Source organism: Bacillus rossius, chromosome 15, assembly GCF_032445375.1.
Source record: "Bacillus rossius redtenbacheri isolate Brsri chromosome 15, Brsri_v3, whole genome shotgun sequence".
Classification (NCBI taxonomy): Eukaryota; Metazoa; Arthropoda; class Insecta; order Phasmatodea; family Bacillidae; genus Bacillus; species Bacillus rossius.
Window position 1 is genome coordinate 26,930,599 of NC_086342.1, and position 26,109 is coordinate 26,956,707.

At 45.1% G+C, this 26,109-nt stretch overlaps 1 protein-coding gene across 1 annotated transcript in view; it reads right to left on the reverse strand.

The window, feature by feature from the left end:
- Positions 1–279: 279 nt before the first annotated feature.
- LOC134539684 (orcokinin peptides type A-like) overlaps positions 280–26,109 on the reverse strand; it is a 140,366-nt gene continuing 114,536 nt past the window's right edge. The window contains exon 4 of the mRNA XM_063381881.1: positions 280–1,715. Within this exon, the coding sequence (XP_063237951.1) occupies positions 1,499–1,715 (217 nt within the window). The 3' untranslated portion in view covers positions 280–1,498. The remainder of the gene's footprint in view (positions 1,716–26,109) is intronic.

Here is a 26,109-nt window from a genome sequence, read left to right on the forward strand (position 1 = left end):
GACTCCAAATAACTCTTTAAGATTTAATTCTGACATGTGACGTAAAAATTAAGAACTGACAAAGAAGACAGAATTGTACTAAAATTCTGTACATCTCCAACAAAGAGGACTGAAAAGTATTACAATTTTGTACATCCTCCACATGAAAAGGGCCTAAACTCTTACATGTAGATCTCACCAATTATTCTCTCTCTGAAAAATTTCACCTCATAGAGAGTGTTTTAGAATATATGCAAAAATTTTCAATCAAAGGGGGGAAAAAGTCATATGCACAGAAGGCACAAATTGTTAAGCAATTTTATTTAACACCATAAAATATACACACAATATCAATAATGGAGCATGTTTTATAACTACTGTACAAAAATTTGCATTATTATCTGAAAAAATTAACATCCCACTTTAATTTTGCATAGCTAAATTACATTAATGACAACAGTTGTACTTTTCTTTTAAAAGTTCGGGCTTTTATCTATGTTATTCATTTGAATTTGTGAAAACTTTGATACATTCGTTATCAGAGCAACTTTATACTGAACATTTGTTAATATAAGTAATTAAATGATGAAAATAATGAGATTTTGCTAGTACAGATTGACAAACACTAGTGTCAATAAAATGAATTAACTAAGTTTAAGCAATTTCGTTAAATTATTTAAAGTACAAACGGAATTAATAAGAAAAAAATTTCTCTATACAGTTGTAGCATATACAGACCGATGGTTTGACATAAGATTATGGCCAAATATAATGTATTTAATTTGGTTTGCAATATATAAAGCAATATAAAAACTTATTGCTAGGTGAAGATATTATGTCACACTTTCACGAATTCAATTTTATATAGGTACTTATTTTTCATGGAAAGTACAAAATGTACTGCAGGTATGGAGAGTCAATTTTTAGGTACATCGAAACAGCTTAAGACACGTTATGTATAGAAACCTCAATGTGTTATTATCCTGTGGGTCTACTTCAGGGATATTGGAACAAGGAAAACAAGAACCAAATAGGAATGGCAACAATATATCGCTATATCAATAAATATCGTTTATATATTCGAAATTTTGGCATCGATATATTTTTTCCATCGATACTTCGTTCCGATAACATCGGAATAAAATTTAAAAACAATAACGAATAATTAAAATTTGGAAAATTCTCAAATTGAAATATTTTGCTAGTAAGAGCTAAACTAATTTTAGATATCTTCATTATAAAAGCTTAAATACGTCAAGAATTCAACATTACAGATTATAATTTATAATTTTGTATTAAGAAAAACAAGGGTAAAAGTTTCGGTAGTATCATAACCCGAAACAATAGGTAACATTATCGATATTTTCAAAAGAAGATATTTTAACGGTATCGATACTATTCGAACGATGCATCAAGAGCGATATATCGATACGTGGAAACAGTGTCGCCATCCCTAGGACCGACAGCGAAGGCAAGGACAGCGGGAACGGCGACTGTTGTGACTGGTTCCAGCCGGGGCCTAGTGGGCCTCCTCGTAGTAGCGGCCAGGCAGCCAGGGGTCGCCCCGCTTCACGAAGCCGCCGAAACCGGCCCGGTCGATCTCGTCGAAGTTCTTCTTCACGAAGCTGTCGAAACCGGAGCGATCGATCTCGTCGAAGTTCTTCTTCACGAAGCTGTTGAACCCGGTGCGGTCGATCTCGTCGAAGTTCCTCTTCTGAGAGCCGAAGCCTTTCCCACTGCAACCAACGTGACACATATCGTTATTTATTTTTATATTTTATTTAATTTATATTTATTATAATTCTTAGAGTGCCTAACAACAGTCAGAGCCTTTAACAGGTGGTCACTTAACAAATATTCCAAAAAAATAACAATAACATACACAAAACACAACAATAAAATGGGACAACACAAACATAAACACATGACAAAAGACACTTAAAAAACAGATAATAACTAAATTTGTCAATTTTAAATTAATTAATGAAATAACAGTAATACATTATTTACACCAGAAATTATCTTAACTGCAAGAAAATTAAGAATTGAAAATGTCTTTCATTGAGATTTTTGCCCTTTTGAAAGGATCTAAATCTTTCAAAATATCATTACAATTATCAGTACACCGTTTTGATAGCTCATTTTTTTAATGTGATACGTTCGAAAAGGTCGCATTGTTCTATGATTGAATGAAGGAACTCGAAGACAAATTTTGTTTAATATTTATACAATTATATATATATATATATATATATATATATATATATATGTATGAGCGACTTTTCCAGTACTCGCCACTAGTGTGTAAACATCTGACCTCGGTAACGAGCATATAAACTTATGATACGAAACTCGGTTCTCGAAATTTAACGTAGAATTCTTTAAAATAATGCCTAGAGTGATAAATAAATATATTAACAATTATTCATTTTAATGAAAAACCTTAAACATTAAAAAAAAAAAATAGTTGTCTGTAAAGTCGGTTTACGAACGATAGTTTAACGTGACAACGTCATAACAAAACATTGATGAAATGATTGCATACTTTTATGAATAAAATTGAATCATTTTTATTTAATTATCACTATTTTGTATGGATACAAAGAAGGAGTGAAATGAAATCCACAATTTAATTGATAAATTTACTTTTATTTGCACTCATTAATTCAAAAATGTTTATTACTTTAACGAATAGATTATTTTAACTATAACTTTTATAGGTACATGTTTGCTATTTAACTTCTTCAAATCTGTGTTATTCTGTTAAGGATAGGACGATGATAGGAAAAGTAGGAAACGAATGGGAGTGATTCAAGTTTAATGTGCCTCGAAAAAGTCAAATCGATGGTTTTTCCAATCGAGTGAAAGAGAGATAGATGCGGCGCAAACGTACAATGAGCGTAACGGGACACAGCTTAACGGGACAATGTGTGTAACGGGACACTTTTTCGTGCGTGCAGCCGGCGTTCATCGATTTATTAGACGTCACGTCAAAAACTAACTATGATATTGCTCAATAAGCTGGTACTATTGATTTCTTAGGGCTAGCCGAAAAACAGGAGTACCTCAACGCTGAACCTGTGACATTTACCATTAGACAGGAATTATTATCACCAACGTTTTTGAAACGTCTTTAGGCGCGTTAAGGGTCAAATTTTAGTGTGCAACAGAAATGCAATGAAATAATCCCTAGTTACACAGCAGAAATTTGACACGTTGAAGGTCCTCTACACATGCGTGCAGAAACTGCTATAACCACGAGCTGAAGTTAGTCAAGATGGCGGACACACGTGTGGCAACATGCACCCGTATATGTTAACTTTCGCGAACTTCGGGGGATGTACTGAGCGTATTGGTGTGCCAAAGTTATCTTTGTGGAAGTGAAACTATCCCGGAACAGGTATTGTGAACTAGATTAGTCATAATAATATATACTTGTAACTTTAAAAATACCCATAATTTATTAGCCAGGGAAAATATGTCGGAATAAACATGGCATCAAAGTATTTTAATATTATTTTCCAGAATTAATATAATATACACCAAAGACCATTACAAAGGCCATGCATTCGAGTTTATGAAACCATTTTATTGGGTCAGAAAATTTTTTTTGTACGCGCTCTATCAGAATGCAATGGCGTATGTCCAAAAGCTTACATTAAGTCATGCACTCCCTTTGCACAAATATTTCAAAGATAATACAGAATAAACTCCACATGGTTATTCTTGAAGAAGTGAAATAAATAAAGGAGCTGATAACTGAAGCAATTTTTAACGGTTACAAGCCTTTACAGATGTTCAAATACACAACCTTTCGCGTGGAAATGCGTACCACCGCAAGGCACTCGTGTGAACTGCGCACGTTACGTTGCAAACGGTGGATTTACAATAGTCCGTCGTCTCCATCCGTCATCCGTTCGTCAATCACGCTTTCGTCCGTCAACGCCACGCAGCCAGCCTTGCGATTACCAACCCATCTTCATCCGTCCGTCAGAATATTTTCCCAAATAAGTGCTACCAACAATCCATGTTTTCTTTTCTGTTTTTATGTCCGTATTGTACTGGAATTTCCTCGGAAATATTCAGAGTTGTGAATACGTTGTTCGGACATGAGTTTTAAGAACCGCAAGTTTTATTATACAAAACATCTGAAACGACGCATACCTGTATTATGGAAAAATCGACTGAAACGTCCAAAACCATAGATATAGATCCATCTGTCCGTCCATTAAAGTTAGAGTTTGCCGAGCTTTAGACGGAAGGAGAGATATTTCGGGCCGTCCGATTGGCTGCACGTCACGTGACCGACGCAGGCGACGGGTTAGTGTAATTCCGCCTTACCGCTGGTGAAGACTGCAAGCAAGCGCGCTTCACATAGGTGCGTTTTTTTTTTTTGCGCATCATCCAAACGCTATACGTATTGCGATTACACCGCATGTTGATATAACTTTTTTTTTTACTTCAAATAACGTCGGTAATCAACTCGTTCGTTTATTCCACTTCATTCACTTATTTCACCAAAAAAATTAATAAATAAAAAATATTTTGTCAAGGCAAGGGAAATTTCTCTCGGCTCGAGTTTGGGAAAACCAAATACAACTCACATGTAGTGGGAAATGAAAAAAAAAAAATAAAATGAAACATTTCATCTTCCTGGTGATTGCCAGATAGGTAATTTTTACACAAACTCTTGCCGAAATATTGTCGCATTATGTCGATGGATAAAGTTTCCAAGATTGCAGTAGAACCAATAATGAAATAAACAATATAATTCTAAGGTTTGAATAGTTTTGTAAAAATAAAATAAATAGTTAACTTATAGAACAAAAAAGGTAATTAACTGATGCATCAATTTAGGATGTTTTTAAAATATTTCAGTAAGCTTTTGTAACATTTGCCAATAATGGACTTGTAGTAAACAAATAATATTTTAATTTTGAAATGGTACTTGCCGTGACGAAAGAAATATAAACAATTTCTTAAAGACGTTAATACTGACAGAATAACGCAATAATACAACAGTTCCAAGGTAATGTTATTTACTCGTAACACAGTCTACTTTCCAAAAGCAATATGTATATTTCTGGCCTCTCTTAAATTAGTTGCATTTTCGTATATACTTCCTGACGAGAATATCTGTAACCCACTTATTTATTTCCCTCGCGGAGAAGAAAGATAACCCAATAACTCCTTTGTGCGTTTCTCTTCATCTCTAACGTCTGTATTCATGCCCAAGATGTTTATTTTTTCAACCGAGGTTTATTTAATTTCTATTTAGTAGAAAGCATTGTCTCACCTTTGTTTTGTGCGGCCAAAACTAGTTCTCAGTTACGATAGTTTTAAGTATCTTAATCCTCTAAGTTGTGTGATTCGGTATACATATCATATTGCTTCCGGTATTTTTTTTCTACGAGAAAATAAAATGTAAAAAAAATAACATAAATGTTTAATTATGTTTATAAAATTGATCGACAAAAATGGTTTTGAAGCATTAGAAATAAATAATAGTAATTAACGTAAACATTATATGGTTGCGCGGTGTTAGTTACCACATTTTCAGAGTTTTAGAAATAATTTCATATAAGTGAAGATTTTAAAGACAAAGTCTAAATTCAGATGGTTATTAAAAATGTAAATTATTGATAAGAGGGTCTCAGTTAATGTTAGGGTTGAAATAAAAGTTGCGTTTTAAGGGTCTTAAAAAAAATTCAATTTTTGCCTTTATAGGAAAATTTACAAGCAATATTACGTATTACTGTACTATGAATCTTTATCTTTAAAACAACATTTTATTTGGTTTAGGTTAGTATTTAATTGATTTTTTTTGTATTACAATTCAATATGTTTTAGTTTAGTATTTAAATATATTGTTTACATCCGGTACAATATTTTATATGAGTTATGTTAGTACTAAACGTGAATGTTAAATTGATAGATGATTAATCAGTAATTGTTTTAATTAGTAAATAACCCAACTTTCATTTAGCCTCTAAGCATGAGTTTAACATGTTTATAATAACCGTCTAAATTTAGCCTTTGTCTTGAAGATCTTTACTTTTAGGAAATTATTTCTAAATCCCTAAACAAAAAAATGTGGTAACTAACACCGCGCAGCTATACAAAAGTTTCCTTGAATTACTTTTATTTATTTTCGACGTTTCAAAACTTTTTTTTTGATAAATTTTCTAATCAGTTTCAAACATTGACGTAATTTTTATACACTCTTTTCTCGGAAGCTATATTATATGGCTACCGAATCACACAAACTTAGAGAATCACGATACTTGAAAATATCGTAATTGTGAACCAGTTTTGGTCGCCAGCGCGTGTGTTGGACGTTTAAAAAACGACGCTGTGCCAGCCACCCACGCGCCCTGCGCGCGGAAGGAACTACTTACGTTCGACCGGTCATTGAATGGCCGGAAATAACAGCAACACTTTCCCCTCCCCATCTCTCCGGGCAAAAATACCCCTACTTCGCGGGGGAGAGGAGTTTCTTTTATTTTTAAAGCCGGGCGGAACGTGGGTGCGGTCGAGCTGCCGTGTGACGTCACGGATGGCGTTATTTTCGAAGGTAGTGGGGGTTTCGGAACACACCCGCCTGGCCTGGCCACCACGTGGTTCGCACGACCGCCAGCGAATCAGCGTGGCCTGAGAAACATTCCGAACAATCTGCGTAATTAAAAAAAATGTAAGTTTTCGTTCGTTAACAATCTCAAATCTCTGAAATTTCTTCACCGATTCCTTCGAAATTTTGAAAAAAATAACTTTGCATTCGAATACGCGCGTGTATTTGTATACCTATGACACACCTGTGACAGGTAAAACGATACATAAAAATATAGATAAGTAGACATGAAAATGTAGACATAGAGAGATAGAGAAAGGTATAGAGAGCTACAGATAGGGATATATACAGATATATTGAGAGATAGAGCGAGGGATATATATATATATATATATATATATATAGATTGAGTTATAGATAGAAACATAGATACATACAGAGATAGAGAGATATAGAGAAATTTATATATATATATATATATATATATATATATATAAATATAGTGAGATTTATAGAATGATATTTATATAGAGAAGGATAGAGAAATGCTTTTTATATATGTAGGTACCTACTTCAAATAAATTATAAAATAATTGAAAGAGGCATAGCAACGCATGCTGGGCATTATTTAGTGAGTAATTAAAAAAAAAAGCAGGGTTTAAGGATCGGTCCCACAAGACAGGTTGATTATTTTATTTATTTGTTATTGATATTAGTTAGAGAATTATTCTGTAAAATTACGATAGCTCTTTTCGGTTTATTGTTTGCCCACAAATGTTCTACTAGATTTTTTTTCTAAAATTTATTTTCAAACATTCATAACGACTAGCACTTACTTGGCGTTTAAACGCCGTTAGATAATCTTCTTTGAATGTTTTTTTTTGTAACGGGGAAGATTGATTTGAAATATTATTTTGGATGTGTTTAATTTCATCTCCCGGTTCGCGTGTGCGTCGCTCTAGTGTCACTGTGTTGTACAGATTATCTGTTTACTAGGTTTCTCTGTTGTCGCTGCTTTGTTCAAGGTTGTTTCTTGCGTGGAATGTTGTACGAATACTTTTATCTAAATACCTATAGTGAGTAAAACTTCAAGCAGAACCTAATCGATCAGCTTACTGATGAAGTTCCAACGCACGGATCTCTAAATATAACTCGCAGTTGGACTGCGTGTATGGCAAACCATTTCCGCTAGGACCAACACTCCCATTAACAGTACAGATGAAGCGAAGAAGTCTGTTAAACACAACATCGAGAAATTCTGTCGGGAAGGAAAAAAAATCTATGTCGAAAAAAATGACAACTTGAAAATACGTGAAAATGTTGGCATACAAATTTTGACAATCCTTAGTTAACATTGAAATGTAGAGATAGCGCAGTTCTCATCATACTTTGGAGACACAAGAAAATGTAATCAGTTCAAAAAGTTTAAGGTTTGTTAGTAGGAAGTAATTACAGAAAAAACCTTGGGTTGGAATATAAAATAAATAGAACTTCCCTTCAATTATACACTATCGAAACCATTCTTATTTTTTAAACTTTCTAAATATTGTGTAAAAGTCTGTTGAAATAAATTTGTATGTAACCAACCCTTATTTGAAAGGGGTGGAAATAACGTTTTAAATTAAAAAAAATAATAATTTTTTAAAAGATGTACTATCAAATACGGTGTATTTTATTGTGTAAAATTACTTCCTTAGTTGGCATAATACGAAATTCTTTCTTATCTCTTCAATGCTGAATGCATTGAGTTAAAACCATTTATTATATTTTACAATGTTTAATCGATCATTTTATAACATTGAAGAACATAAAGATGTTATGATGTTATGTATGTTATAATGATCCAGAAGTTTATAGAAGTATCCAGAATAAATAGGTACTTCTAAATCTACTTACGCCTGTAGGCTGTATCGAAAGGGAATTTAAAAAAAAAAATACGGTTTCTATGAGTATATATTTTTCGTTTCTTCACACGTTACATAATGTATTAAATTGTTAACCTAATTGTTGCAAGTAAAATATGTCTGGTTCCTTGAAAATAATGAAGAAGGCCATGGCTGGAACGATCTCTGTAGCTAAAACTTGCTTCGACTAAAAAAAAAAAAAAAAAAAAAAAAAAAACAAAAAAAACATTTTGAGTAGCGAAGTTCCGGAGTACGTAACGTATCTCGTGCGGTCAAAAAACGAACGAGCCCTTTCACCCGGGTCGGACTCGTAATGCGTGTGTGGACCGCTTGGGAGACCGTTACGACCTATAACTGACTCGCTGGTTAAAGCAAAGCCTGTGCTTCGCCTCGGAATAGCCCCCCCCCCCCCCCCCTGCTGCGTTAGGACGGGTGTCCGCGACCGGGCAAATGTTGAAAGCCCTTCAGACGCCGGGTGATTATTTCCCCGAGTGAGGGAAAAAACGGCCTTAGAAGTACTACGCAGGGAAGAACCGTTAGCGCACGGCGTTCCGGCCCTGGCTGCTTTGAAAGCCTGCCCAACCCCCCTGCCACGACTCCCTGAAACTGCGGACAAGTGCCTTTTAGAGCCTCTTTTCCCTTAGGGCGACAGTGGAACGTCGACCTTAGTTACCGCCGAAAGGCTCTGCTTTCCTCGGGAAGCATGACGTTTGGGCGACCCGACCCCGCGATCACTTCCCGAACATACCCGAAGTTCGACAGCTCGTTCGTGCAACTTCGCGGTTGGAACAGAAGAAAAAAAAAATAAAACACTGTTTCCGAGATTCTATAAGCGTATTTTATATATCGTTGACGCAACAAAAAAAAAAGTTTCGTTTTGTTTGCGATCGTCTAAACATGCCAAAACCTACCCTCCCGGATAAAGTAAACAAAAGAATAACTAATTTTTTTTGAAACGTTTAAATTAATTTTTCATCGATTTTATGTATTATATATGTAACAGATTAACATTACCAATCTTTCATTTCAGTTATGTTCACGTAGACGTTCGTTACAATAGGAAAAAATAAATATCTTGCTCTAGAAGTGGAACTTCAAAGGCAGGGAGAGTAGCCTGAAGGGCTGCCCATCCAATGGGCAACAATTCAGACAAGCTTTCAAAAACACCACTGTCAGAAAAATCCTGATGGGCTGCCCATCCAAGGGGCAACAATTCAGACAACCTTTAAAAAACACCACTGTCAGAAAAATCCTGATGGGCTGCCCATCCAATGGGCAACAATTCAGACAACCTTTCAAAAAAACTACTGACAGAGAAATCCTGATGGGCTGCCCTTCCAAGGGGCAACAATTCAGACAACCTTTCAAAAACACTACTGTTAGAAAAATCCTGATGGGCTGCACATCCAAGGGGCAAGTTTTCAGGATTATTTAAACTCTTAAAGGAGCGTGTTTTCAGAAATTGGATGGGCTGCCCTTCCAGTCTCTGTACAAATAAACCACTGTCAGAAAAATCCTGAAGGGCTGCCCTTCCATTGGGCAACAATTCAGTCGCCCCGCTGATTTAGGCTTGTTCACTGTGAGTTTTATTTCATTTTTATTTCATATTTTACGTTCTTGAATATTTTTTCCATGACAAAGAGTGCATTTTGCAATGGCTAAGTCCAAGAAATTTTATTTAATCAATATCCGTTACATGAATAATTGAAAGAACGTATTATAACCTTTAACTGTGAAGTTTCACTTGTAACGCGCATGGTGGCGACGCAGCCTTTCCTTTTCTCTTGGTTGGTGATGATACAAGAATAAGATCTCAGGACGTTGCCGGAGTTGTGTCGGAGACGAACTGTTCAAGTGTTCTGTGCAACGGACCGCGACAGATAACAGACTAGTATTCTGTCTGCTCCTGAGAAGCTGAAGGCAGCAGTAATCATGTGTTCCAGAAACGTTACAGCATCGTTAAAGTTATTACCAAGCCCTTTATTATCGGCTCTTGTCGTAAAAGGTTCTTAAGAGCTGCCATTAGAACGTAAAAAATATTTTTTTTTTTGCGCAAGAGGAACGGTGTGTTAGAACTTTTTGTAAGAGTTTTTTTTTTTCAAGTTCTACAATAACCCTGGGGGAGAGGGGGTGGAAACTTAAATACATAATGAAGCATATAAACATAAATTATGAAACTATTTGTGTATATTTTTTTCTTTTAGCAAATATTTAGTTTTAAGAGACCATCATATATATTTTAAATACCAATTAGTATTGACGCTTAAAATAATGTCTAGATAGGAAAATACTTCTAAACTAACCAATTTATTTAAAACTGAATTTATTTATTATTTTTAAAGAATTTAAATTTAAACAAAATATTAGAGAAAACACCTTTAAAAAATAATTTTAATATTTGACAGTTAAGGCGTAAGATATTACGTATTATTTTGTAAATTTTTGGTAAAAGGTTATATTTCTTTACATGTCGTGTATAATTAAAAAAAATTGTGTTAGAATTATGCTTATTATTTATATTTGTTATAATCTCCAATAAAATAAATATATAAGCACATGTTTTACCTTTTTTAGACTATATATATAAATAAATAAATAAATAAATAAATAAATATATATATATATATATGAGATTGTGTACACCAGTTGATTTCGAAAGTTAAGTTGGAGATCGTAAGTAAATTCTTACAGAATTCAAAAATAGGTTTATATAATATCATTGGCTCCTGAATTCTCCAGGGTGTGTCTAAAGCACACGTCAGAACTTTGGATGCGTGTTCAGGAAGTGTAGGATACGCAGAAATGGCAAATAACATACAAAGGTTTACCGCTAGAGCCATTACCGTGTATAAGGCGATACATTTGTTACGGTGTGTACAGCTGTAACGTTTTTATCCCTATCCTCTGCGCTGTGGTCACCAAGAAACACGGGTTGGTACGGGCGAAAAGCGCCAGTAGTTCGCCTAGTGTGAGTGCCACGCAGTGTAAGTATCCCTGGTACCGACGGTATCCTGGAGCGCAGCGATAAGCAAAAGACAGAAGCTAACGTCACAGCAGCTCCGTGGGCATGCACACCCGGGCGAGACTCTGAGCGAGTAGGACTACTCTCTGTCAGCGTCGAATCACAGAGCGAGTATGAAGACTGACTGCGTCACACCAAAGAGCGAGTATGAAGACTCTCTGACTGTGTCGCACCAAAGAGCGAGTAGGAAGACTCTCTGAGTGCGTCGGACCACAGAGCGAGTATGAAGACTCTCTGACTGCGTCGGACCACCGAGCGAGTAGGAAGACTCTCTGACTGCGTCGGACCACAGAGCGAGTATGAAGACTCTCTGACTGCGTCGGACCACCGAGCGAGTAGGAAGACTCTCTGAGTGCGTCGGACCACAGAGCGAGTATGAAGACTCTCTGACTGCGTCGGACCACCGAGCGAGTAGGAAGACTCTCTGACTGCGTCGGACCACCGAGCGAGTAGGAAGACTCTCTGACTGCGTCGGACCACCGAGCGAGTAGGAAGACTCTCTGACTGCGTCGGACCACCGAGCGAGTAGGAAGACTCTCTGACTGCGTCGGACCACCGAGCGAGTAGGAAGACTCTCTGAGTGCGTCGGACCACAGAGCGAGTATGAAGACTCTCTGACTGCGTCGGACCACCGAGCGAGTAGGAAGACTCTCTGACTGCGTCGGACCACAGAGCGAGTATGAAGACTCTCTGACTGCGTCGGACCACCGAGCGAGTAGGAAGACTCTCTGAGTGCGTCGGACCACAGAGCGAGTATGAAGACTCTCTGACTGCGTCGGACCACCGAGCGAGTAGGAAGACTCTCTGAGTGCGTCGGACCACAGAGCGAGTATGAAGACTCTCTGACTGCGTCGGACCACCGAGCGAGTAGGAAGACTCTCTGAGTGCGTCGGACCACAGAGCGAGTATGAAGACTCTCTGACTGCGTCGGACCACCGAGCGAGTAGGAAGACTCTCTGAGTGCGTCGGACCACAGAGCGAGTATGAAGACTCTCTGACTGCGTCGGACCACCGAGCGAGTAGGAAGACTCTCTGAGTGCGTCGGACCACAGAGCGAGTATGAAGACTCTCTGACTGCGTCGGACCACCGAGCGAGTAGGAAGACTCTCTGAGTGCGTCGGACCACAGAGCGAGTATGAAGACTCTCTGACTGCGTCGGACCACCGAGCGAGTATGAAGACTCTCTGACTGCGTCGGACCACCGAGCGAGTAGGAAGACTCTCTGACTGCGTCGGACCACCGAGCGAGTAGGAAGACTCTCTGACTGCGTCGGACCACCGAGCGAGTAGGAAGACTCTCTGACTGCGTCGGACCACCGAGCGAGTAGGAAGACTCTCTGACTGCGTCGGACCACCGAGCGAGTAGGAAGACTCTCTGAGTGCGTCGGACCACAGAGCGAGTATGAAGACTCTCTGACTGCGTCGGACCACCGAGCGAGTAGGAAGACTCTCTGACTGCGTCGGACCACAGAGCGAGTATGAAGACTCTCTGACTGCGTCGGACCACCGAGCGAGTAGGAAGACTCTCTGAGTGCGTCGGACCACAGAGCGAGTATGAAGACTCTCTGACTGCGTCGGACCACCGAGCGAGTAGGAAGACTCTCTGAGTGCGTCGGACCACAGAGCGAGTATGAAGACTCTCTGACTGCGTCGGACCACCGAGCGAGTAGGAAGACTCTCTGACTGCGTCGGACCACCGAGCGAGTAGGAAGACTCTCTGACTGCGTCGGACCACCGAGCGAGTAGGAAGACTCTCTGACTGCGTCGGACCACCGAGCGAGTAGGAAGACTCTCTGAGTGCGTCGGACCACAGAGCGAGTATGAAGACTCTCTGACTGCGTCGGACCACCGAGCGAGTAGGAAGACTCTCTGACTGCGTCGGACCACCGAGCGAGTAGGAAGACTCTCTGACTGCGTCGGACCACCGAGCGAGTAGGAAGACTCTCTGACTGCGTCGGACCACCGAGCGAGTAGGAAGACTCTCTGAGTGCGTCGGACCACAGAGCGAGTATGAAGACTCTCTGACTGCGTCGGACCACCGAGCGAGTAGGAAGACTCTCTGACTGCGTCGGACCACCGAGCGAGTAGGAAGACTCTCTGACTGCGTCGGACCACCGAGCGAGTATGAAGACTCTCTGACTGCGTCGCACCAAAGAGCGAGTAGGAAGACTCTCTGTCTGCGTCGGACCACAGAGCGAGTATGAAGACTATCTGAGGGCGTTGGACCACAGAGCGAGTATGAAGACTCTCTGACTGCGTCGCACCAAAGAGCGAGTAGGAAGTCTCTCTGTCTGCGTCGGACCACAGAGCGAGTATGAAGACTATCTGAGGGCGTTGGACCACAGAGCGAGTATGAAGACTCTCTGACTGCGTCGCACCAAAGAGCGAGTAGGAAGTCTCTCTGTCTGCGTCGGACCACAGAGCGAGTATGAAGACTCTCTGACTGCGTCGCACCAAAGAGCGAGTAGGAAGACTCTCTGTCTGCGTCGGACCACAGAGCGAGTATGAAGACTCTCTGACTGCGTCGCACCAAAGAGCGAGTAGGAAGTCTCTCTGTCTGCGTCGGACCACAGAGCGAGTATGAAGACTCTCTGACTGCGTCGCACCAAAGAGCGAGTAGGAAGACTCTCTGTCTGCGTCGGACCACAGAGCGAGTATGAAGACTCTCTGACTGCGTCGCACCAAAGAGCGAGTAGGAAGTCTCTCTGTCTGCGTCGGACCACAGAGCGAGTATGAAGACTATCTGAGGGCGTTGGACCACAGAGCGAGTATGAAGACTCTCTGACTGCGTCGCACCAAAGAGCGAGTAGGAAGACTCTCTGTCTGCGTCGGACCACAGAGCGAGTATGAAGACTATCTGAGGGCGTTGGACCACAGAGCGAGTATGAAGACTCTCTGACTGCGTCGCACCAAAGAGCGAGTAGGAAGTCTCTCTGTCTGCGTCGGACCACAGAGCGAGTATGAAGACTATCTGAGGGCGTTGGACCACAGAGCGAGTATGAAGACTCTCTGACTGCGTCGCACCAAAGAGCGAGTAGGAAGACTCTCTGTCTGCGTCGGACCACAGAGCGAGTATGAAGACTATCTGAGGGCGTTGGACCACAGAGCGAGTATGAAGACTCTCTGACTGCGTCGCACCAAAGAGCGAGTAGGAAGTCTCTCTGTCTGCGTCGGACCACAGAGCGAGTATGAAGACTATCTGAGGTCGTTGGACCACAGAGCGAGTATGAAGACTCTCTGACTGCGTCGCACCAAAGAGCGAGTAGGAAGTCTCTCTGTCTGCGTCGGACCACAGAGCGAGTATGAAGACTATCTGAGGGCGTTGGACCACAGAGCGAGTATGAAGACTCTCTGACTGCGTCGCACCAAAGAGCGAGTAGGAAGTCTCTCTGTCTGCGTCGGACCACAGAGCGAGTATGAAGACTATCTGAGGGCGTTGGACCACAGAGCGAGTATGAAGACTCTCTGACTGCGTCGGACCAAAGAGCGAGTAGGAAGTCTCTCTGTCTGCGTCGGACCACAGAGCGAGTATGAAGACTATCTGAGGGCGTTGGACCACAGAGCGAGTATGAAGACTCTCTGACTGCGTCGGACCACAGAGCGAGTATGAAGACTATCTGAGGGCGTCGGACCAAAGAGCGAGTAGGAAGACTCTCTGACTGCGTCGGACCACAGAGCGAGTATGAAGACTATCTGAGGGCGTTGGACCACAGAGCGAGTATGAAGACTCTCTGACTGCGTCGGACCACAGAGCGAGTAGGAAGACTATCTGAGGGCGTTGGACCACAGAGCGAGTATGAAGACTCTCTGACTGCGTCGGACCAAAGAGCGAGTAGGAAGTCTCTCTGTCTGCGTCGGACCACAGAGCGAGTATGAAGACTATCTGAGGGCGTCGGACCACAGAGCGAGTATGAAGACTATCTGAGGGCGTTGGACCACAGAGCGAGTATGAAGACTCTCTGACTGCGTCGCACCAAAGAGCGAGTAGGAAGTCTCTCTGTCTGCGTCGGACCACAGAGCGAGTATGAAGACTATCTGAGGGCGTCGGACCACAGAGCGAGTATGAAGACTATCTGAGGGCGTTGGACCACAGAGCGAGTATGAAGACTCTCTGACTGCGTCGCACCAAAGAGCGAGTAGGAAGTCTCTCTGTCTGCGTCGGACCACAGAGCGAGTATGAAGACTCTCTGACTGCGTCGGACCAAAGAGCGAGTAGGAAGTCTCTCTGTCTGCGTCGGACCACAGAGCGAGTATGAAGACTATCTGAGGGCGTTGGACCACAGAGCGAGTATGAAGACTCTCTGACTGCGTCGCACCAAAGAGCGAGTAGGAAGACTCTCTGTCTGCGTCGGACCACAGAGCGAGTATGAAGACTATCTGAGGGCGTTGGACCACAGAGCGAGTATGAAGACTCTCTGACTGCGTCGCACCAAAGAGCGAGTAGGAAGTCTCTCTGTCTGCGTCGGACCACAGAGCGAGTATGAAGACTCTCTGACTGCGTCGGACCAAAGAGCGAGTAGGAAGTCTCTCTGTCTGCGTCGGACCACAGAGCGAGTATGAAGACTATCTGAGGGCGTTGGACCACAGAGCGAGTATGAAGACTCTCTGACTGCGTCGCACCAAAGAGCGAGTAGGAAGTCTCTCTGTCTGCGTCGGACCACAGAGCGAGTATGAAGACTATCTGAGGGCGTTGGACCACAGAGCGAGTATGAAGACTCTCTGACTGCGTCGGACCAAAGAGCGAGTAGGAAGTCTCTCTGTCTGCGTCGGACCACAGAGCGAGTATGAAGACTATCTGAGGGCGTTGGACCACAGAGCGAGTATGAAGACTCTCTGACTGCGTCGCACCAAAGAGCGAGTAGGAAGTCTCTCTGTCTGCGTCGGACCACAGAGCGAGTATGAAGACTCTCTGACTGCGTCGCACCAAAGAGCGAGTAGGAAGACTCTCTGTCTGCGTCGGACCACAGAGCGAGTATGAAGACTATCTGAGGGCGTTGGACCACAGAGCGAGTATGAAGACTCTCTGACTGCGTCGCACCAAAGAGCGAGTAGGAAGTCTCTCTGTCTGCGTCGGACCACAGAGCGAGTATGAAGACTATCTGAGGGCGTTGGACCACAGAGCGAGTATGAAGACTCTCTGACTGCGTCGCACCAAAGAGCGAGTAGGAAGTCTCTCTGTCTGCGTCGGACCACAGAGCGAGTATGAAGACTATCTGAGGGCGTTGGACCACAGAGCGAGTATGAAGACTCTCTGACTGCGTCGCACCAAAGAGCGAGTAGGAAGTCTCTCTGTCTGCGTCGGACCACAGAGCGAGTATGAAGACTATCTGAGGGCGTTGGACCACAGAGCGAGTATGAAGACTCTCTGACTGCGTCGCACCAAAGAGCGAGTAGGAAGACTCTCTGTCTGCGTCGGACCACAGAGCGAGTATGAAGACTATCTGAGGGCGTTGGACCACAGAGCGAGTATGAAGACTCTCTGACTGCGTCGCACCAAAGAGCGAGTAGGAAGACTCTCTGTCTGCGTCGGACCACAGAGCGAGTAGGAAGTCTCTCTGGCTGTCGTCGGACCACAGAGCGAGTAGGAAAACTCGCTGCCTGGATCGAATAACCTACCGAATAGGGCACTAACTGGATGCCGAAGAACCTCTGGGCGAGTAGGACTACTCGCTGCCAGCGTCTGACTAAAGAGCGAGTAGGAAGACTCGCTGGCTGTTGAGTAGGAGACTCGCTGGGCGTCTACTGACCACAAAGCGAGTAGGACGACTCGCTGTCTCCGCTGGGATCGCTGATCGGGCGCTGACCTGATGGACGAGTAATGCCGGCGCCAGAGCGAGCTGGAGACTAGTCCCTTCCCGACGCCTGGAGAGCGAGTGATACACCCGCTGGCAACCACGAAGAAACGAGGCAAGTACCAACAGTAGTAGAGACCCTTGAAGATAAAAGGTTTTGAATTCTCGCACGCCAGGGCGTGACAAGTATTAGCTTTAGCCAGACAAAACTATTAATGGAAACTGATAATATTTTAAAGTCAGCTTTTAATAGTTTAGAGCAATTTGGCGTAATCGAGCTCTTGTCGTTTAAAGACAGTTCGATTCCCTTTTGAACAGACGTGAAAAAATTTAATGCACTCGTCTCGCACGAATTGTAAATACCTATGTTCAGTATTAATGTCACGCTAAATTTACGTTAAAGTCATAAGTTTATAGGTATATTAAATTATGTGTATAGTATGTGTAGGCTTTCTGGCGACTGTTTTGGAAGAAAAACTCAGTCTAAGTCACCAAAGTAATGTTGCGATTGTCAGCTACATTATTTATATATGAATAAACTGTTTAAATGTGAAGATACCTAGACGTTATTTTTACCCCTATCTTTATACAAGCTTGTTGATTAACACATGGAATATCTTTATGTAGAAAGTCATATCGGAAAGGTACATCAGTACCCGAAACGTGCGAATAGTGCAAAATTCACAAAACACAGTAAACATGTAAGTAGTTGCCCAGCCTTCAGTGGACTTGACTGCGTGCAGTTACTGCGCAGTAGTACAGTACTAATCACATCCTGCTATGCCCGTAAGGTGTGTTATGCACCGTGCGCACGATCGTCGATATAGCATTACACATAACCGGGATCCAGCGTGTCTCATCGTGCCTACACCGTACAAGGATAAAGGGAAGCAAGCTCTGGTCAATGTTAATCGACGTTTAGGTACATCCTGTATAAGAATTACTTTCTGCAATTTGAGTTGGGGCCATCTGTGGAAGCGATAGTGTGCCCGAAGTTTCTTATCGCATTGTTGCAGCCATCTTCAAGGACCTCAAACCATAAGCTAATAAGTTGTTGGTGCCAATATCCCGATTGTCTTCTTAATAAACCGTTTGGCTTATAGGATACAACTTGGCTTGGCGAGCATATCCTGTAGTGTATGGGGCGCGTAAAGGACGTCAACCAATAATTGTGTTGACCTCCGGAAAAGTTTCGAGGATCCTCACATGAACGCCGATGAAGCCTTGCGTGAAAGGATGAGTCTCTCGGTTCTTTTCACGCATCCTAGTGGCCTTTGAGAAATTTGTGGCGCAATCTTACCGTAAAAAATGTAACGATAGTCTGTTGCTTGGCCAGCCACCTGCAGCTTACATCCTTTATTGTCAGATTGTTTACTTGAATGTGAAAAAAATTGAATTTCGCCTTAAATTAGAGTGTGAAAAATTTGTAAACGAAATCAAATGACCGCAAAAAAAAAAGCACGTTAAAGAGTTTTTCAGTACTCGACTTTGATGGGTAACATCTAACCTCGGTAATGAGCTAATTCATGTGTTATATTGCTTCAAATACTTTTATAATACGAAAATAGGATACGAAATTTAAAAAAAAAAATAATGCCGAGCGTGATAAATAGGTACGCAAATTGTGTTTTATACTAAATTTCTGGACGCGAATTACACGTAGTTTCCACACCCACCGCTAGAATTCGCTGCCGGAGCTACGCTGACTATCAAATCATTCTATTTGTAACCCAAAATTTTAAACTATATATAATGAAACGGCTCCGATAAAAACGAAAAATATTTGAAAAAATACTAAACCCCGGCTTTGGACCTGATTTTTGACAACGAATTTTATTAAATACTGCCCATCTTGCCAAAATTCATTAAACAGTTAATAACTCTACTCTTACCTTGTTATTGGACTATATCATTTTATTATTACTTTCAAATGAGGTATTGGTGACAATCAATTTTAAACCACATAAAAACATGGGACAATAATGGCTGTAGACAAATAAAAACACACTATGTAGTTATGTTGTTTGGAAAACTGCAAATATTTTTAATAACTTTATCCCTCACGGTTAGACAAATATCCCACATAAATAAATTCAACTTTACTACAAAAATCAGGCAGTTTGAATTTCAGAATAAAAACTGTGGCAGTGATAGATTAGCTTAACAGATCATCCTTAAATTCGTAATTTCCGGAGGTATGTAGGGCACACACATAAACCAAAAGTTTGTTTGTCCTGATAGATTTTATGTCACCAAATATTTTCACCACTTGAAAGTTTTATTTTAACTGCTTAGTCTATTTATAATGCGCCGGCTAGTTAGTTCAGGGTGAGCAGATAACTTTAAAAACAAGACACCTGGGGTTAGACAAGATAATGAAGTTTGTAATAAATAAAAAAAATTATGTTTATAAAAATTATGTCACGAATTTCTATTAAGTTCCTTAGGGTTCATTTGTCTATAGGGTCATAAAAATCAGATGTGTGTTTTGGGTAGCGGTGACAATTAGGGAAATTAACAAGCGCCACAATGGCGTAACTTACGGTATCGGCGACAATCGCAATTTCTATCTACAATAATTAAATAAATTGTACATATTTCCCTAAAACATTTTCTACACACGTAGCTTTGCACATCTACTTGTGTCATAAATACACACAATCCTATTTACTTTCAATTGTTATATTTATTTAACAAACTATATTGGCTTTAACTTCGAGCGTCCTTCGGTCTTCAAAAAGTCACCAACATTCTTTCGATCGTTGCCAGCCCGTTCAAAAACGTCCATATGGCGCATTCCTATTGGCCCGTACGAATCGTAAGAGTTAAGCTTTAAGTCCAAAACAATTACACTCAATTACAACAATAACCGAAATATTAAATGTTTTTCAAAATAAAACTTGACCAAGGAAAAATACGTGTTATTAAATGTTGTAATAAAAAAAATAAGTTTTTAAATGTATTGTTGCAAACGACTCGGTCCACAGTCATAGAGAGCATTCACATTGATAGATGTTTTCTGTTTATAATCAAATAATATTGACAATCGATACTGTTTTGTAATGATTCACAATGTTAAATTAAATGTTTGCAAACGTAAATATAAACAAACAATCTGGGCCTATGTTTCGGCACATAACTTAAAGTCTAAGTTTGCCTTTGTGAACTTTCGTTCATGCCATCCGCCACAGATGGCAGCACCGTGGTTACACATTTCCGTTCCATGCGACTTTCGTTACATTCACTAAAATTACTCCCACCAAATACCGTCTACCCAGAGCTAAGATTTTACACATCGAAGTTAGTATTTCTTTGTTGATACACCAGGTTGTGTTAGCGAGGAAATAAATTGGGTTTTTCATAAAGAGTGGTTTCTCATTGAGTGCAACCTTGGAATCGATAGAATAAATTGTCTGAAAGGCAGTTTGCACGCAACGATTTACTGTAGGTCATGAAGGTAATGTAAATCATACGATAAAACGTTCATTTTATGAGGTGTCTACGCTTTTCCAATTTCGCGTACGTTATCCACGCAAGTTATAATCTCCACGATCCAATTTTAAGGACATCCGTAATTGAGAAATCTCTGTTTTGTTTGACTCTTTGCCTTGTACAAATGCAACTGCATTAGCTCAGGGTAAAGAGGAAAGCAATACACGATGGTCAAGAGAATGGATTTTCGCACTGGCGCAATCATCTACACATTGATTGCAGTACGGATAGTCATTTATTAGAGTTGGTAACGCTATATACAAAAAAAAAAAAGACTGGCTCTTTTTCGCCGCATGTCCTATCACTTATCGGGAAACAATGATTAATCATCCATTCTATCGATTTGTCTGTGGTTTTCGTTTAGTGTCGGTAAGACGTATTTTACACGCTCCGTTTTAACTGATATAACTCATCCAATACGATTTAAACCTACAGTAACTATTTACGGGCATTTTGATTTTTTACTTAGTGTTTTTACATATTAATTTTATATGTTTACAATATTACCATTATTAATTGCATACAAAATTTTTTTTTCTGATAAATAAGATTTTATTTAGTGGTTTTTAATGAAGTTAAAGGTAAATTTTTATGCCTGTCCAAGCATGTACTGAAAGCATAAAATCATGTGATATACAAGGTTGCCTAAACACAATTTTGCCTTCAAATTCAACTGATTATTTTTCGTATATCATTCATTAAATCAAAGAAAATTATTTTCCATAAAACCACAGGCACCTGATTTTTTTCATTGCCAGTTAAGAGACTTGCGCTTGGAGGTGATACCGCGCCAGAAGCAACAGCGAGTGTTTCGCCTCACTAACAAAGTTACATCCTTGACCAGTTGGCAGGGCTGGCGCGACCATATAGGCGAACTAGGCAACCGCCTAGGACGCCAAGTAGCTGGGGGCGGCGCAGCACGACACATGACAGCTGATATAATATGTTTAACGATTATTGAATCTAGATGAAAATGGATTTTTGTAACAGTTTGAAATGTTTATATTGATATAAGTAATTATTTAAAGTCCACGGTGACCTGTTTATGATTTGTAATAGTAATAAGTAAAAAAGAAAGAAAAGCCTGCTTACATTTGATTGTTGACAGAATATTAGGCTTACGTGATGTATTTTGAGGCATGGTCAGTTTTTTTTGGGGTGTCCGGCCCGGCGGTGGGGGGGGGGGGGAAATAAAGGTTTTTCGCCTAGGGCGCCAATTTACTTTACACCGGCCATGCCAGTCGGGCCCCTTAAGCCTTAAGTAACACCCCTAACTGGGCGGACCCCTTAAGGCAGAAGTCACACGGCTGACTGGGCGGGCCCCTCAAGGCAGAAGCCACACGGCCGACTGGGCGGACCCCTTAAGGCAGAAGCCACACGGCCGACTGGGCGGGCCCGTCAAGGCAGAAGTCACACGGCCGACTGGGCGGGCCCCTCAAGGCAGAAGTCACACGGCTGACTGGGCGGACCCCATTAAGGCAGAAGTCACACGGCCGACTGGGCGGGCCCCTCAAGGCAGAAGCCACACGGCCGACTGGGCGGGCCCCTCAAGGCAGAAGCCACACGGCTGACTGGGCGGACCCCTGAAGGCAGAAGCCACACGGCCGACTGGGCGGGCCCCTCAAGGCAGAAGCCACACGGCCGACTGGGCGGGCCCCTTAAGGCAGAAGCCACACGGCCGACTGGGCGGACCCCATTAAGGCAGAAGTCACACGGCCGACTGGGCGGGCCCCTCAAGGCAGAAGCCACACGGCCGACTGGGCGGGCCCCTCAAGGCAGAAGCCACACGGCTGACTGGGCGGGCCCCTCAAGGCAGAAGTCACACGGCTGACTGGGCGGGCCCCTCAAGGCAGAAGTCACACGGCCGACTGGGCGGGCCCCTCAAGGCAGAAGCCACACGGCTGACTGGGCGGGCCCCTCAAGGCAGAAGTCACACGGCTGACTGGGCGGGCCCCTCAAGGCAGAAGCCACACGGCCGACTGGGCGGGCCCCTCAAGGCAGAAGTCACACGGCTGACTGGGCGGGCCCCTCAAGGCAGAAGTCACACGGCTGACTGGGCGGGCCCCTCAAGGCAGAAGCCACACGGCCGACTGGGCGGGCCCCTCAAGGCAGAAGTCACACGGCCGACTGGGCGGGCCCCTCAAGGCAGAAGTCACACGGCTGACTGGGCGGGCCCCTCAAGGCAGAAGTCACACGGCTGACTGGGCGGGCCCCTCAAGGCAGAAGCCACACGGCCGACTGGGCGGGCCCCTCAAGGCAGAAGTCACACGGCCGACTGGGCGGGCCCCTCAAGGCAGAAGTCACACGGCCGACTGGGCGGGCCCCTCAAGGCAGAAGTCACACGGCTGACTGGGCGGGCCCCTCAAGGCAGAAGCCACACGGCCGACTGGGTGGGCCCCTCAAGGCAGAAGTCACACGGCTGACTGGGCGGGCCCCTCAAGGCAGAAGTCACACCCCTAACTGGGCGGGCCCCTCAAGGCAGAAGTCACACCCCTAACTGGGCGGGCCCCTCAAGGCAGAAGTCACACGGCTGACTGGGCGGGCCCCTCAAGGCAGAAGCCACACGGCCGACTGGGCGGGCCCCTCAAGGCAGAAGTCACACGGCTGACTGGGCGGGCCCCTCAAGGCAGAAGCCACACGGCCGACTGGGCGGGCCCCTCAAGGCAGAAGTCACACCCCTAACTGGGCGGGCCCCTCAAGGCAGAAGTCACACCCCTAACTGGGCGGGCCCCTCAAGGCAGAAGTCACACGGCTGACTGGGCGGGCCCCTCAAGGCAGAAGCCACACGGCCGACTGGGCGGGCCCCTCAAGGCAGAAGTCACACGGCTGACTGGGCGGGCCCCTCAAGGCAGAAGTCACACGGCCGACTGGGCGGGCCCCTCAAGGCAGAAGTCACACGGCTGACTGGGCGGGCCCCTCAAGGCAGAAGCCACACGGCCGACTGGGTGGGCCCCTCAAGGCAGAAGTCACACGGCTGACTGGGCGGGCCCCTCAAAGCAGAAGTCACACGGCTGACTGGGCGGGCCCCTCAAGGCAGAAGTCACACGGCTGACTGGGCGGGCCCCTCAAGGCAGAAGCCACACGGCCGACTGGGCGGGCCCCTCAAGGCAGAAGTCACACGGCTGACTGGGCGGGCCCCTCAAGGCAGAAGCCACACGGCCGACTGGGCGGGCCCCTCAAGGCAGAAGTCACACCCCTAACTGGGCGGGCCCCTCAAGGCAGAAGTCACACCCCTAACTGGGCGGGCCCCTCAAGGCAGAAGTCACACGGCTGACTGGGCGGGCCCCTCAAGGCAGAAGTCACACGGCCGACTGGGCGGGCCCCTCAAGGCAGAAGTCACACCCCTAACTGGGCGGGCCCCTCAAGGCAGAAGTCACACGGCCGACTGGGCGGGCCCCTCAAGGCAGAAGTCACACGGCTGACTGGGCGGGCCCCTCAAGGCAGAAGCCACACGGCCGACTGGGCGGGCCCCTCAAGGCAGAAGTCACACGGCTGACTGGGCGGGCCCCTCAAGGCAGAAGCCACACGGCCGAATGGGCGGGCCCCTCAAGGCAGAAGTCACACCCCTAACTGGGCGGGCCCCTCAAGGCAGAAGTCACACCCCTAACTGGGCGGGCCCCTCAAGGCAGAAGTCACACGGCTGACTGGGCGGGCCCCTCAAGGCAGAAGCCACACGGCCGACTGGGCGGGCCCCTCAAGGCAGAAGTCACACGGCTGACTGGGCGGGCCCCTCAAGGCAGAAGTCACACGGCCGACTGGGCGGGCCCCTCAAGGCAGAAGTCACACGGCTGACTGGGCGGGCCCCTCAAGGCAGAAGCCACACGGCCGACTGGGTGGGCCCCTCAAGGCAGAAGTCACACGGCTGACTGGGCGGGCCCCTCAAAGCAGAAGTCACACGGCTGACTGGGCGGGCCCCTCAAGGCAGAAGTCACACGGCTGACTGGGCGGGCCCCTCAAGGCAGAAGCCACACGGCCGACTGGGCGGGCCCCTCAAGGCAGAAGTCACACCCCTAACTGGGCGGGCCCCTCAAGGCAGAAGTCACACGGCCGACTGGGCGGGCCCCTCAAGGCAGAAGTCACACGGCTGACTGGGCGGGCCCCTCAAGGCAGAAGCCACACGGCCGACTGGGCGGGCCCCTCAAGGCAGAAGTCACACGGCTGACTGGGCGGGCCCCTCAAGGCAGAAGCCACACGGCCGACTGGGCGGGCCCCTCAAGGCAGAAGTCACACCCCTAACTGGGCGGGCCCCTCAAGGCAGAAGTCACACCCCTAACTGGGCGGGCCCCTCAAGGCAGAAGTCACACGGCTGACTGGGCGGGCCCCTCAAGGCAGAAGCCACACGGCCGACTGGGCGGGCCCCTCAAGGCAGAAGTCACACGGCTGACTGGGCGGGCCCCTCAAGGCAGAAGTCACACGGCCGACTGGGCGGGCCCCTCAAGGCAGAAGTCACACGGCTGACTGGGCGGGCCCCTCAAGGCAGAAGTCACACGGCTGACTGGGCGGGCCCCTCAAGGCAGAAGTCACACGGCTGACTGGGCGGGCCCCTCAAGGCAGAAGTCACACGGCTGACTGGGCGGGCCCCTCAAGGCAGAAGTCACACGGCTGACTGGGTGGGCCCCTCAAGGCAGAAGTCACACGGCTGACTGGGCGGGCCCCTCAAGGCAGAAGTCACACGGCTGACTGGGCGGGCCCCTCAAGGCAGAAGCCACACGGCCGACTGGGCGGGCCCCTCAAGGCAGAAGTCACACGGCTGACTGGGCGGGCCCCTCAAGGCAGAAGCCACACGGCCGACTGGGTGGGCCCCTCAAGGCAGAAGTCACACGGCTGACTGGGCGGGCCCCTCAAGGCAGAAGTCACACGGCTGACTGGGCGGGCCCCTCAAGGCAGAAGTCACACGGCTGACTGGGCGGGCCCCTCAAGGCAGAAGCCACACGGCTGACTGGGCGGGCCCCTCAAGGCAGAAGCCACACGGCCGACTGGGCGGGCCCCTCAAGGCAGAAGTCACACGGCTGACTGGGCGGGCCCCTCAAGGCAGAAGTCACACGGCTGACTGGGCGGGCCCCTCAAGGCAGAAGCCACACGGCCGACTGGGCGGGCCCCTCAAGGCAGAAGCCACACGGCCGACTGGGCGGGCCCCTCAAGGCAGAAGTCACACGGCTGACTGGGCGGGCCCCTCAAGGCAGAAGCCACACGGCTGACTGGGCGGGCCCCTCAAGGCAGAAGCCACACGGCCGACTGGGCGGGCCCCTCAAGGCAGAAGCCACACGGCCGACTGGGCGGGCCCCTCAAGGCAGAAGCCACACGGCTGACTGGGCGGGCCCCTCAAGGCAGAAGCCACACGGCCGACTGGGCG